Source organism: Orbicella faveolata, unplaced genomic scaffold (genome assembly GCF_042242905.1).
Source record: "Orbicella faveolata isolate gen_17 unplaced genomic scaffold, um_ofav_v1 contig_14, whole genome shotgun sequence".
Taxonomy (NCBI): Eukaryota; Metazoa; Cnidaria; class Anthozoa; order Scleractinia; family Merulinidae; genus Orbicella; species Orbicella faveolata.
Window position 1 is genome coordinate 8,274,211 of NW_028301541.1, and position 14,534 is coordinate 8,288,744.

The 14,534-nt window shown below is 39.3% G+C and overlaps 1 protein-coding gene across 7 annotated transcripts in view; it reads left to right on the top strand.

The window, feature by feature from the left end:
• The window catches only part of LOC110040134 (1-phosphatidylinositol 4,5-bisphosphate phosphodiesterase delta-4-like), a 45,532-nt gene that overhangs the window by 15,665 nt on the left and 15,333 nt on the right, over nt 1–14,534 (top strand). For 5 of the 7 annotated variants that reach the window (XM_089286444.1, XM_089286447.1, XM_089286449.1 and 2 more), the window contains 11 exons: nt 234–288; nt 2,935–3,078; nt 3,983–4,189; nt 7,574–7,610; nt 8,168–8,297; nt 9,223–9,390; nt 10,092–10,185; nt 11,117–11,441; nt 11,999–12,084; nt 12,792–12,874; nt 14,104–14,319. In XM_089286444.1, the coding sequence (XP_089142570.1) occupies nt 234–288; nt 2,935–3,078; nt 3,983–4,189; nt 7,574–7,610; nt 8,168–8,297; nt 9,223–9,390; nt 10,092–10,185; nt 11,117–11,441; nt 11,999–12,084; nt 12,792–12,874; nt 14,104–14,319 (1,545 nt within the window). Of the gene's footprint in view, nt 1–32; nt 138–233; nt 289–2,934; nt 3,079–3,982; nt 4,190–5,362; nt 5,516–7,573; nt 7,611–8,167; nt 8,298–9,222; nt 9,391–10,091; nt 10,186–11,116; nt 11,442–11,998; nt 12,085–12,791; nt 12,875–14,103; nt 14,320–14,534 lie in introns of those variants that run through there. The other 2 variants (XM_089286448.1, XM_089286450.1) reach the window with 2 other exon arrangements.

The following is a 14,534-nucleotide window of genomic DNA, read 5'->3' on the forward strand; positions in this document are numbered from 1 at the left end:
TATCGCCCCAAATTTTGCGAAAACTCCACCAGCTCGGGCGTTTGACAAACTGTCAGAACACTTATCAATATTCAGGAAAAAAAGACGTTTAATATTTATAAGGGTAAGACGGAAAAACTACCCGGAGTGGAAAGCAGGTTTGCTAAATCGGGTTTCAAGAGTGTGTTAAGTTGTTAATGCTTTGTCATGGTAATATATTTGTTTTGTGTTTTTTTTGTTTGACGTTCGTACAGGGGCGGTTTAGTTTCAAAAGAATGGCGGACGAAAACGAGAACTCTGCCGCATCAGGTAAGTTTATATTCAGGTTAAAAGCTGGCAGGCGAGGGAAATTGTGTTGACAATGCGATAACTGAAGACTCGTTAAGTATAGGCATCAATATATAATGTTCGATTCGCTTTCGCAGCTGTTTCCCGATTTCGCAATGCGCACGTTACCAGTAAAAACTTTTAGAACTTTTAAAACATCGAGAGAAAACACGATTTGGTTAGTAGGCGAAAGTTTACATTTGAACCGCATAGTAGCCCTTTTAGTTTGGTCTTCGGGTAGTTAAATTGTTAAATAACACTGAGTATTGTTGTTTGTGCTAATTAGTAGCTGAAGCTCCTTCGAGTATGCGTGACATGTTTTCGAACATGAAACATATTTGCCCTTGAGCGCAAGCAACCATGGTCGAAATTCTTCTTCGCGAAACATCACACAATAAAAATTTATGTCTCATGCAACGTTACTGTTTCCGATGTTCGTCTTCACTTGAGATTTTTAGTCGTTTTTTTTAAATTATTATTATTATTATTTTTATTTTTGCAGAGAAATCTGTAACGCTTGAATGTTCAATCAATATAACAAAAGGATTTACTGTGTTTGTTCTGAGGAACTTAATTGTCTTGTTCACTGAATGTTTAATTTGTTGTGCACCTACATTACCGAAATTTCTTTCAAAAAATTACTTCATCTGGTGTGGAGCAAACCAGCAATAAAATGATTCATCACTCTGAAAGTAAAAGAAAGCCTCGAAAATGATCTATATCAACTACATATTTTAATTATCAGCTCTGCTAGCTTGATGTTTCACAATCGTTTGGTAGTAAAAGGTTTTTACATTGTACACACTCACACGAATTTTAGGAACAAGGGACGTCGCACTTTTAGAATACTTAATATGTCAAATAAAGTATAAGGTCTTTTAAAAGTTTTAATGAAAGAATTCGAAATACTGTTTAGAAATACCTCAAGTTCGCGTCACGCAATCCTCTGTGACTGGTGGAAGTCGTACGTGGAATAATGGAAACACAACCGAACAATAGTTGGGATTTTGTGACAAAGAGACGATGCTTCGTCATTACTTCAATATTCTTTTGCCGGATTATTTGCGAAATGAGCTTGAACATTGCTGACATTACTTTTGACATTTAGACTGGCACACGGCAAAATATATAAACTTACATTAATTAGGTGTTAATGGTGTCGGTTTTAGGCTTAAAGAGCAGTTTTACAGTCCATTAGAATTGAGTGCTTTTATTTTATCTACAAGGGAAGACAGCCTCAGAGAATAAATTTCCCATAAGATCGCAAACAAAACCTTTTTTTTTTTTGTTTTCTTAATATTTCTAATGTAAATATTGCACAAAGGCATTCAAAGTTAAATAAATAAAACGCCATCTAAGTTTGATTAAAAAATCTAGAGATTATCAGCAGGTAACTGGTATTTTAAACAAACGGACTCACAATTATGTCTTGAACTGGTGGCAAGCAAGATAGACAAGATTCCGTGTTCTATGTCACGATTTGAATTATTAAACGCGTCAAATATTTTCTTCTGCCTTCAAAGGGTGTGGCTTACATAGAGCACTGCTCTCTAAGATATACTTATTCCAGTCTCGAGGTAATGTTCCTTATGCGACTAAAAACTCGATGTTGAAATATAATCACTTGGAATTATTTAACAGAAAGAGCAAATGACATATTTCACGCCATGCAACGAGAGAAAATGCTTTAAAAGACCAGTGGCAAATCTGAACAGTGGTACCAGCTGATTTTGAGCCCAATTTTAAGACTTATCTTAAGACATGCCTTAAACCTGTTTATTATATGGCTTGTTCTTTTAGCCGATATAACGCGTGCTGCGATGGACTTATTGTAGAGCATTATTCTCCCGTAATGCCCACGGGCCAATTAGGGACTTGCAAAGCAAAAAGCCATATAATAAACAACTTATTAACCTCGTACGTTCGGTCTTACCGGGAAAATCTCAAACCTCGACATTGTCGTATTGACTTCGCTATCGCTCAGTCAATGCGGATAGGTCTCGGTGCGAGATTTTCCTGTAAAGACCTCACTCTCGGTTAATAAGTAGTTAAAACTGTTCATTTATATGTTCTTTTGTTGTCTAATCAGTATGCAGTGAAACGAAAACAAAAAAGTTATAACTTAGTACAAGTAAGAAAAAACAGTTTTATAAGATGACGTATCTCGTTTATTGAACAGACATAAACGGCGCTAGTATAGTTTAATACAACAAATGTACCAACAAAAGACGCAAATTTTACTAAAATGAAGTGAAAACTCCCAAAGGACAAACTCCTTAAATATTCACTTTTTAGTATGGTTACGTAACCTGCATATCAACGAATCTACATACCGACACACGACTATCTTGCAATAACAACGTGAAAAGTTATTTATTATGTAATTATTTATTTTGATCAGTTAATTAATATATTTATTTATCTTCACATAATTATATATGGCCCTATTATATTCTTATGATTTGTATCTTATTATTTCCCTTGAGATTTCAATAAAAATTAAAAAACATAAAAAAAAAAAAAACATTGCTATTTCTGCTCATTTATTTCTGTAATTAAAAAAACAATGAACCAATTCAATAATGATTTTTACTATCATTTGATATTTTCCAAACATGATTTTATTAGTTCAAGACTGCTGGAAAGCAATGCAACATGGATCCAGAATGATCAAACTGGATGTAAACAGAAAAGGTCATCACAAGAAAACCTTTGTTCTTGACGCAGATATGGCAGGAATTAGATACGAACCTTCAAAGAAGAACTCAAGATGTAAGTTAATAACTTCTGGTAATTTTAGACTACAAGTAATTGTTATTTACCGTACCATTTATTCCGTAACTATTATTTGGCAAACAGCAGGAAAATTTGTGCAACGTTCACATGTAGAAAAATAGGTCTGCAATGCGCACATGTGTTAAGTCCCTGTAACTGTTAAGTGCCGTCAGAGTTGTCAATCTTTTTATGCATTGCTGACCTATTAATTGAGATTACCATAAAACGTATTTCGATAACCATGGAGAATATGTTGAAAATCCTTGGGGGAGAGATTAGATAATACAAAATGACGCCTTTCTTATCACAGAGCCTTGGACGAAGTGCTTAATTCAACAGTGGAAAAGATGATGTTCAAAGAAGTAATTCGTATTTTAGGAACAAGAAAACTGCAGAGTAAAAAGGTGTCCCAAAAAATGCCTGTACACGTTATATGGCAAAATATTAAACTTTAATTTTAAAAACATCAGCAAAAGATAGGTTGCACTCAATGAAATTATTTTCAAATTGAACCTAATAACTAAGCAGCACAACACAGTTGAGGGGGATAGTCTTATTGGAGAATATTAGAGAATAAGATATTTTCTCAACAGTGTGGCACAGAGAAGGATTGTAACTTTGAAAACAAGACATATGATTAGACTACCAGCAGTCGCTCTTTGTTCGTGAAATCCTTCATGCGATTAGAAAAGTTGAAATTATGAATATTAGAGAAAGAAGCGAGAAGGGGTTGAGGCGAAACAGGGCTCGCTTCTCGTCGCTCAATCGTTTTTCTTTTGCTTTTCGTGTATTCGCATCTCACGTTAGGAAAAGAGAGAGACTGCTAACAATTTGACACGTAGTTTGTTTGTTTGTCTTGCCTGTTTGTTTGTTTGTTTTGTTTACTGTTTTTTTTGTTCAGTCGAGATTGCCAAAATGACAGATGTATTGTCTGGGGACAGTGTGAGAGACCTTTTCCAGGGATTCTTGAAAAAGCACTCGCTAGACAGATGTATATCCATTAAATTTGGTCAAAATGGCAACGGCGCAGCTCTAAACATGGTGGCTGAGTCGAGTGAAGTGGCCGACTATTGGGTGAGAGGACTTCGGAAGCTTATAATTAATAAAGGTAAGTGTCGACAAACAAATTCTCAATTGTAGACAATTAGCCTGTTGGCAATACGGTAGGGTTTGACTCTCGACGAAAATGTACCGGACGAGCAGAAAAACGCTGAGAACTTTATGAAGCCAGAGCAAGAGAATATGCCAGAGATGAGGTCAAATAACAAAATAAATATATTACAAACAGACAGCTACAGCAACAGGTAATTAGATTGTATTCACAAAATATTCGAATTTATACGATTAAGAATGAAATGGTTCCGAGGAGCTCCTCCCTATAATGGTCTATACGCGGAGGCCCCGACCGAAAAGGGTACCTTTTTCTGGCTTCAGGTGTATAACAGGGTAGGGATTTCACAAGTTGAAGTATATGAAAGGGTACTAGGGTATGGAAATCTGTTTGTTTAGTTATTTAAAACGGCATTAAATTAAAATATTTTGAACAGGCGCACGTTATGGCTGTATCATTTCATTTATTGGGCACTACATGAAAATGACACGAAAACTTCGTTTCTGGGCGATTTGTTCATAATATGGGCCTGAAAGTATGTTATGAAAGTATTTGAAAGGGGTACCTTTTTTCAATGAAAGGTATACTGAAGGGGAAATGGGAATAAAAAAGAGTAAGGGGGCGGACCTCGGGGCGGAGCCTCCCCGTATAGAACTTTGTAGAGTAATCCCCCCACCCCGCTGGGGGGAACGGTTTGGTCCCTTCGAACGGTTCAAATCCTTGTAACGCAATACCGCTCTTAGGCAAAGGTCTCTATAGCTCTGTCATGTTCTCAGAACATGAGGTTGGGAATTAACCTTGATAGCCTTATTTAATAACCTCGAGAAGTGATAATCTCGGAACGGAAGACAAAGCTGTCAACTGCAACTGGATATAAATTCCACTGAACGTACATCACGGGTCTTGAATTAGTACACCACAGGCCGACCACTCTATGTGTTCGTGGTAAAAAATGGTTTATATGAAACGGTCTCCGGCCAAAAGTAATTTTGTAAAAAGACGCTTCAGACGGCCCAGGAAGGCGAAAAAACACCACACATGAGTCGATTAAAGTTTCATTTAACTTTATTGGGATATTCAGACCGAGATGTAATTTAGATATGCAATTTTCAAAGCTTTATTCATAACTCTCGCAGATTCTGTTTGTTTCGTATAAACAATTATTAACCACGAACACGTAGAGTGGTCTGCCTGTGAATACACAATGAAGGTCAAGTTACCAGCACTGAGTGTTGAGAGCAGATCCCACCGTTCATGGTTTGTTGGCGTTTACATTATCACTTCAAATTAGCGTATTCCCCGCTAATTCCCCAACCATGGATGGTGAGTGGAACTTCCCTCGTTTAAGTCTTGAAACTGTCCCACAGGCATCAGAGTTTAAGTGTATTTAGCACAATTCGTAAGGTCATTACTAATTTGGCTTCGCAAATCCATCGTACGACTTGTTTCATTCGAAATTTTCTAGCAAACGACAGAGAAACTCCGAAAACGTTACACAAGGAGCTACAAGACATTAAACGGTGCATAACGACGCCAAACAGCGGACAAAATCGTTTGAAATTTAACTTGAAATAATTCAGAAATTAACAGCTCGATTCCAGTCTCGTCAATGTTGGATTATAAATGCAGTGGAGCCTCGATATATATAATGAAAGGTCAAGGGCCTGGTAAAATATGTTCGCTATAACGAGGATTCGTTGTATCGGGGTTCTTTTCCATATATTTTGCTATTTAATACTCAGACGAAGAATATCGTTCGTTACACCGAGGACTTCGTTAAATCCGCTTATCGTTCACGAAAAAGGTCACGCATATTTGTCACGTTTCGGAGGTGACGTCATTTTCAAAGCCTTCGAGGCTCGGTTGAAGTACTGAAATGATCGTCTAGATTTTAAGAACTGTCGTTAAATCCTCAGTATTCAAGAGTATGAAAAGATGAAACAATCCTGCGCTGTGATTTGGCTGCCCGACCGCGCAAGACAGCGCTATACCTCTGTGTCCCGCAAGAAAACGTTTCCCGAAAACCTTTTTTTGGGGGGTGTTCTTTATCCCTTATAAAAAAAATCCTTTATTGACAATCATTGTTCGGTCAAGATGCCTGGATATCGGTGTCTTTCTTTGTTTGCGTGTTTATGGACCTCGACTCCGTTTTGCCCGTCATTATAACGCAAAAAAAAGAACTTGGCCAATTTTCAGCCATCTTGAACTCGCGCTTGGTCAATAACCCTTATATACTTTTTTAAAGTTTTCTCGACATCAAACTCTCAACAATAAGAGTCAAGTGAAAAGTGTTTTTCAGTCGGTGTTATTATGAGTTTGGTCCGTTGAAACTGTGAAACTTATTGGTCAGTTCATCGGGGATGGTATGTTGGTTCAAAAACTCGGGACCCGTCGACAGTACCCCGGAGAAATTTGAAAACAGCGTATTCCCTGTGAGAACGCAACAAATGTTTTCCGTCCACGCCACGCCGGAGAAATTTGAAAACGCAACAATCACCGGTCATTCTGGATTTGTGTTCGAGGAAAACTCGGGGAAGGCAGGGAAATCACATGATTATCCTAACTTCGACGTTTTCGAAAAGCTCCGTTTTCAAAACGTTTTTTCCGTTAGCACACGAAAACGCAAAGCGAGCGGTTTTCAATTCCTCCGGTTTGAAGAGCATTTTAGAAAAGCTTCGTTTTCGTGAGGGATTAGTGTGGACGGTAGGCCTGACCGTAGAAATAAAGCTGCCGTTTCAAATTTCTCTGGCGTAGTGTGAACGGGGCTTCGTTTAAAGTTTGACGTCGCAATATGTTTTAGTCCGTATCTCTCTATTCAATCGCGACAAATTAAGTCGCTCTTTTTGAGTTCTGTCCATCGGTTTTGTTTACGTCGTGGAGAAGTCGTCTGTAAGGTCTTGTGCCGGAAGCTGTTACATCTGTTGAGACGCGTTTCTTCTAAAAGCTTAAGATTCTAAAAATGGTTTAACAGAGTCAGTCGTGCCTTCCAAATAGTTCGCACTGAAGGATTAAGCAGATCCAGTCAATTCTATGGTTTGTAAGTTGATTATGTCAGTTTTGACATTAGCCTTTATTGTCGCTCGTTTGTGTTCGGTCAGTCTCTGGTTAAGTTTAAATTTCTGCCGGTCTCGCTGATGTAGTAGGCCTTGCAGTATGTATACAGTATTTTGGAGCGGTTTATTCGTGACTTTACGATTCTGTTCCGAAACCAAGCTTATAATCTTATCCTGACTGAGCGAAAAAGTGCAAACTTTTCAAAACTCGAGCATTCCAAAGAAGAATTAGTTAAAGGCACATTTTTTGATACTTCGATCGAAAGCAATAAAGGAGTAAAGCAATCATAATTTTAGTGTTAATTATTTTTTGTTTCCTTTGCTTTAGATAACCTCGAGAAGGAGGACAAAGAGCAGCGAGCTCAATATCTTTTTTAAGCTGTTATGTAACCTTTTCCGTAGCTTTCCAAGTGGGACCAAGCAAGGTGTTCCTAAACAATGAAATTTTTATTCCAAATGACGGCAAAATTAGCACTAAGAGAGATTTATACGCGCTACACTGAAGTGATCAAGATGCCCCGTAATAACTTGAGGAGCTACGTCACAGTTTGCACATCTTGAAAAGTTTAGCCTTAATTTTGCAAGTTAGTCGATTGTAAACCTTTTTAATCTTCTCCATCCTTAACCATCCTTGTTTCCCTATGATTTAAATATATATCTTTGATGTTTTTCTATCTTAGTAAACCATATTTTTCAGGTTTCCTTCAATTTAAAGGTAATTTTTTACGTGGCCAAAATAACTCAAAATACCGTGAATGAGCTCCTTGAAATCATGCCTACTTGAAATTGGTTTTCTTTCGTTCAGTTCCGAGCAGAGGAGGAAACTGAATTTCTTAGTGTTATTAAACGTACCACGTTTGTTTTTAGTTACCTTTATCGCTCTATGATCTACGTTTGTTAATTTTCTTTGACAATAATTCACGTGGCTTGTGGAAGCGTTTGAGAAATTCGACAAGAATAAAGATGGCTCCTTAGGACTCAAAGAAATCCAGAGATTAGTGGAAGCTTTGAACGTGAAAATGAGTCCTGGACAAGTGAAAAAGAAATTTAAGGTGAGAGAGAGAAAATATCTATATTTCAGCTAGGTTGGTTAAATTTAAGTGTGACGTCGAGATTTACAAGTTCAGTCGTAGGCGTACGGGCACCTTCGGACTTGGGGTGGGGGGGCGAGGGATGGGGGGCTTGCCCGAAAACATACGCAATGCCCAAATGCGTGAGTGTTGAAATCGAGTTGCAATTGCATGAAAAACAAAAACGTCCACAGTTCTCACATCTAATTAAACTGCTATCATTCCAAAAATAGTTACATTGAAAGCTTACATACTGAATGGCCTCTATCGGCAGTCTCAAATTTTGCCCGAAAAATGACATAATTTCGGTAGTTGGGAGGCTGCAGCCCCCCCCCCCCCTCCCCCGCTCACCCCCGTATCTCGTACCCTTCTGAGTTCAATTTTATACGTGTATACAACCTTAGTATAAGACTCGTTGCAACACTTACATTTTCAGTCTTTCATTAATGCAACTCTGCTTAAACGTAGTTTATTACATACTGGAAGGAAAAATAATATTGAGGACATTCCCGGGGTATCTGTAGTTCTCGAGCCGTTTTGGTCTGAGATAAGATTTGTTTTGCGTGCAGTCTGGCCTACTTACTAAAATTGCGTATGTTGTTCAGGTGAAGGTATTTTTCTCCACTAAAATCGAAGAATTTGAAGCCATTCTTAAATTTTCACGTAAACGGAAGCCAGTCTTGTCAATGATTTAGACGGGTGTATTTATTTTAGAGGTTTCAAAGTTGGTGTCAATTTTTGCGCCAGGTTTTGAAATAGGGTACGGACAATCCCATTTTTTGATCTGAAATGGGGTAAAAGGTTCACAAAATGCACTGCACTCGCCCATTAAAAATTTAAGGAAGAACTCTCCCTAGTAATAAAGCTTGTCTTGAAAAGTTTTACGTTCTTTTTGCGAATTGCTTAGGAGGTGAACACGGATGGCGATGCGGCCCTGGATAAAGATGAGTTTGCCGCGTTCTTTAAAACGATATCGACAAGAAAGGAGATTGTGAACCTAATGAAGCAGTATTCATCAAACGGAGCGCACATGACAGCGGAAGATTTCCAATCCTTTTTGGTCTCAGATCAAGAGGTAAGCTGGCCTGAATGTGTGGTGAGTCTGTGACAGCGTTAGACAATCGTGTTATCAGTTAGTGATTGATTGATTGATTGATTGATTGATTGATTGATTGATTGATTGACTAACTGACTGACTGACTGACTGACTGACTGACTGACTAACTAACTGACTGACTAATTGAGTGATTGCCTGATTAACTGGCCGGATAATTGATTGATTAATTGACTGACTGACTGACTGACTAACTAACTGACTGACTGATTGACTGACTGACCTGAGTGAGTGACTGACTGACATATTGACTGGCTAACTGACTAGATAATTGATTGATTGCTTGATTGATCGAGTCAGTCCGTCAGAAATTGACAGTCGAACATTCCAACATATTAGCTAGTATGTACGTTAGTTAGATGATTAGTCAATCGATCGATTAACCAAACAATCAATCAATCAATCAATCAATCAATCAATCAGTCAGTCAGTCAGTCAGTCAGTCAGTTAGTCAATCAATCGATCGATCAATCGCTTAGTCAATCAGTCAATAGGTCCACGAAATAGTCAGTCAGTGAGTTTGTCAATCTATTGGTCTCCTCGTCAAATAGCTAGTCAGTCCGTCATTCAGCTATTTTAAACAACTTCATCGAGGACAAACGGTTGTCAAGTGTCTTCTTATGTTATAAATTTGCATTTGGTGAGGCTAATATTTTTCTCAGATGCATGGCGTGAGCAAGGAGTATTGCCTGGAAATGATTCTGTCCCACGAACCAACAGAAACTGGGAAGAAGAGACATGAATTGGGAATCGATGGTCAGTATATATCCATTCTATATATGATACGGAGTCTTAATTGTCAAAATTGAATAAACCAGCAGTGAGCTATGTCGCAGATCTTGTAACGGGAACCGTAGTAAAATCTAGGCACGATTTCCACGATTTTCCTTGGAAGCATCGTGACCGAGTGGTTAGGGCGCCGGACTTGAAATCCGGAGGTCGCAGGTTCAAGTCCCGCTGTGACCACTTAGCTGGAGTTGTTTCTCGGTAGACCCAAGTTGAACACCTCTGTCATGTTTGTAAATAGCCAATTTGGCTGCCTCCCGCCAGTTAGGCTTTTTTAAGCCTATTATGTTTGGCTGATATAGTTTGTTTTTTTTTTTTTCAGTTTAAGCGAAATGCCTGTGAACTAGGTGTAGCTAAGCGCATTGACCACTATAAACGACAACATTTTTAAAACATTTGAACATTTTTGAAAGCCACTCTCTGAAGTCCGGTCTTCGTTCTTTCCCGAGCAGCGGCTTGTAATCGAGCCTAGGTGAAGTCTCGCATGCCCCGAACGCTCGTTTAGTGTTTTTTTTTCCGTACATTGGGCGATAAAATCGGTAAACAATCGGGTGTCATACGTAGATTCGCACAGAAACCCGTCTTTTCCGTAAACTGTGTTAACGAGCAGCTTCATAAGCAAATTAATCATGCTTTTGATGAAGAGGTTTTCAAAGGAGTTCCGTCACGGTTTGTGGATCTTTTCAAGTTCGTCGTTTGTAATTCATGTCAATCTTCTCCATCCTTTACCATCCTTGTTCCTTTATGGTTTATTATTATCTCTTTGGTGTTTTTCTATCTCGGTAAACTATTATTTTCAGGTTTCCTTCAATATAAAGGTAATTTTATACGTTGCCAAAATATCTAAAAATACCGTGACTGAGCTCCTTTAAGAAACAATTCTCTCACCGTCTATATACAGGTTTAACGAGCTACCTAAGATCACCGGAAGGCGACATCTTCAATCCTGCCCACGACGAAATTTACCAAGATATGTCCCATCCAATGACGCACTATTTCATCGCCTCATCGCATAACACTTATCTTTTACAAGATCAGCTGCGCGGTCCTTCTAGTGTAGACGCTTACATAAACGCGCTGAAAAACGGATGCCGCTGTGTGGAACTGGACTGCTGGGACGGGGAATCCGGAGAGCCAATTGTTTATCATGGTCACACGCTCACGTCTAAAATCTTCTTCAAGGATATCATCCAGGCTATAAACAAACATGCGTTTGAAGTTTCGGAGTAAGTGCGTGTTTCGTTTTAAGTTTTCGAAGAGACTCACTCAGTAAAAACTGATTAAATTTTCTTCGTCTCCGAGGATTGAAAGATTGAGCCAGCGATGTTTGTTCGCGGGGGGACTCTCATATAAAAAAGACAGGAGCGCTCTTATGAAATTTTGAGCAGAACCCCTAAGAGGTACCAAGAGGTAACAAACCCGCTTTTTTAACCCCTAAAAGTTACTACCTGCACCCCTGTCCTTGTTACACGGGAGTCCCCTCCCACGGGTGTTTGTTGCATAAGTTCCCAGAAATCAGGAGGTGACAACGTTTGGAGTGCTAGCCGGTGTCCCTGCTATCGAGTTCTTGATGGCGGAATATCCAAAGGACCATCTTCGAGTGCTTGAAGGCTTGTTCATAACAGAACTATAGTGGCCTCCGAATTTTGCACTGGCAAAAAAGGGTTAACCAAGAGCTTATATATTTATCATAAATAGTAAATTTGCGGAGTGTTAGGTTCTATCGAATTCCTTAGTATTTCTAAGAATGAAAGGTGTGTTGTTTCTTTTTTTTTTCCGGCAGGTATCCAGTTATTCTTTCCCTTGAAAACCACTGCTCTCTTCCAAATCAACAGAAAATGGCTCAATTACTTGAGGAAATACTGGGAGGTATCCTTTGTACTAGTTAAGGGTTTCCTGCAAAACTGTTTTCAATGCGAAAGCAACATTGCTAAAATATGGTGAAAACAAAAAATATGTCAACATTAAGACTACAAGAAAGGTATTCAGTAGCAAAGGGAGGGAGGAAACCATGAACGAAGGAAAGAAGAAACGAAGGAACGAAGGAACGAAGGAGAGAAGGAGCGAAGGAGCGAAGGAGCGAAGGAGCGAAGGAGCGAAGGAGCGAAGGAGCGAAGGAGCGAAGGAGCGAAGGAGCGAAGGAGCGAAGGAGCGAAGGAGCGAAGGAGCGAAGGAGCGAAGGAGCGAAGGAGCGAAGGAGCGAAGGAGCGAAGGAGCGAAGGGACGAAGGGACGAAGGGACGAAGGAACGAAGGAACGAAGGGACTAGTAACTCGTTAAGTCTAATAGGACATTTCCGAGTTACCTTGTGCCTCTGTTTCAAAACGAGTCTTCGTGCAAAACCTTTGTCGTGAAAATGAGTTTGATTTGCTTGAAAATGAACCTTTAGCTGGGTGGAACACATTTTCATATCAACGGTTTCGCACAGAAGACTAGTTTTTTTACAGAGGCAAAATTCAACTCGGAAATAGTCTGTTGTCTTAAGTTTGGGCCATTTTAAGGTTTCGCAAATTAGCGAACACAACTCAAAGTCGCCCAAGGTCTTATTGAACACTGCTCCTTGACTAGGATAACCAGATGTACTGTACAAAGTTCCGGTGGATTCAGAATTCACTACATTTCCATCTCCGGAGTTCTTTAAGAACAGGATTCTTATCAAGGTATACTAATACTTAATGCTTAAGTGTTCACTTACGCGTAAAGCTGTATGTCTTGGATAACTATTTATTACATCAATATTGAGTGTTGATGTTAAGTGCTTCAACAGGTTCTCGGGGAGCTGTTAAATTTCATGTGCGCTCAAAGAAAAACCTACCCTCGCCAAACAACTTCAATTAGCGAATGGCCAATTACCTCTATGAGACGCGCCTGCAGGGAATCATGGTAGTTGTATTCATCATCTTGGACTAGATGTTTGTTTTGATGAGCAAATTTACCAAAATTTCCTGCAGGGCGAATCTCAGAGGGAATTGGCCATTGACTTCAGCGTGCCATCCCATGCTTGACGTTATAACCGATCTTGTAACACGTTTGTAAACTGTTCGAAAACCGATAAAACCATGCTTCCTGGCCCTGAAACGTGTCTTCGAAATGACAACAGGTCATAGGAACACACTTTCGAAGATTTAAAGTACTTTTTACCTAGAAACGTCCTCGACGATCAAGGGGCCTTTCTTGATATTTTTTAGCGGAGCTATATTTTATTGCATGTTACATGAGGTAGTTACATGAGCATATGAAAATTCTAACAACCATGGACTAATTGTGTCAGAAAATGCACAAAAACGGTAATACCTACAGAATGATTGTCAGCACCCCTATTGCCCCTTTCAATGTTGGGAAATGGTACTGAACGTGTGTTAGGTGGAAGTATTTTATCAACATTGCACAAGTGTGGGGAGGGGCAAAATGCATATAGAATGAAGTCTTCCAACCCTTGTGATCAATGTTGTAGATATTAACGTTAACTGTGATATATAGTTGGTATTAACTGAGCGTAAAGTCCAGATGAAGAAATATTGTTGTTTTTTTTTTTGTCCATTACTGAAGAACTATATGCACGAGGTCGATGTTAATATATCTAGACCTCTTCTTCGAACGAGTCGATGAAGATGTGTTGTTGCTTGTCCTTTCTTGTCCAGCGCTCACAGCATCTAGATCAATCGGATTGCGGGTCCCTTAACCATTCAGATTGCGCTTTTCAGTTTTCGCCCGGAAGCTTTGCAAAATCATATTTTTATAATATCACCTGTATTGGTTGTGATTATTCAGGTTTCTCGTCCTCTATACTGACCGAAGAGTTTGAACACTCTGGGCACGAGACTATCTTATAGCATAAAATCACCTCCAGCAAAAACCGCTCACCTATCTGTTTCTGTTTGTATTTCAGGGTAAAAAGTTGAAACCAGAGCAAGAGACAGACGATGACGAAGAGGGGTATGTCACAGATGAGGACGAGGCAGCTGATATCAGCCCCGAGGCACATGCTACACTGGACAAGGCAGGCGAGGGTGCGGAAGGGGCCGCTACCACGGGTGCTTCCGCCAGTGCAACCACAGCCAGTGTTACCCCTCCAGTAAAAAGGAAGGAGAAAAAGCCTAAGAAGGTACGTTCATCTGTTATGGAGACGCTAGTACTGTTTGCTAATCACTGTTGGTCATAAAATGGCACCTTTGGTAACTGGGTTAACAGCCTTTTCACGAATAACCTTTCCCATTTGCACTACAATGAAATCCAACATTTCTGTGAGGCAATTTTGTAGTTTCGCCCGCTTACTATGCTTACTATGAAATGGGTTATTTCCTTCTGTAGAAACGTTCA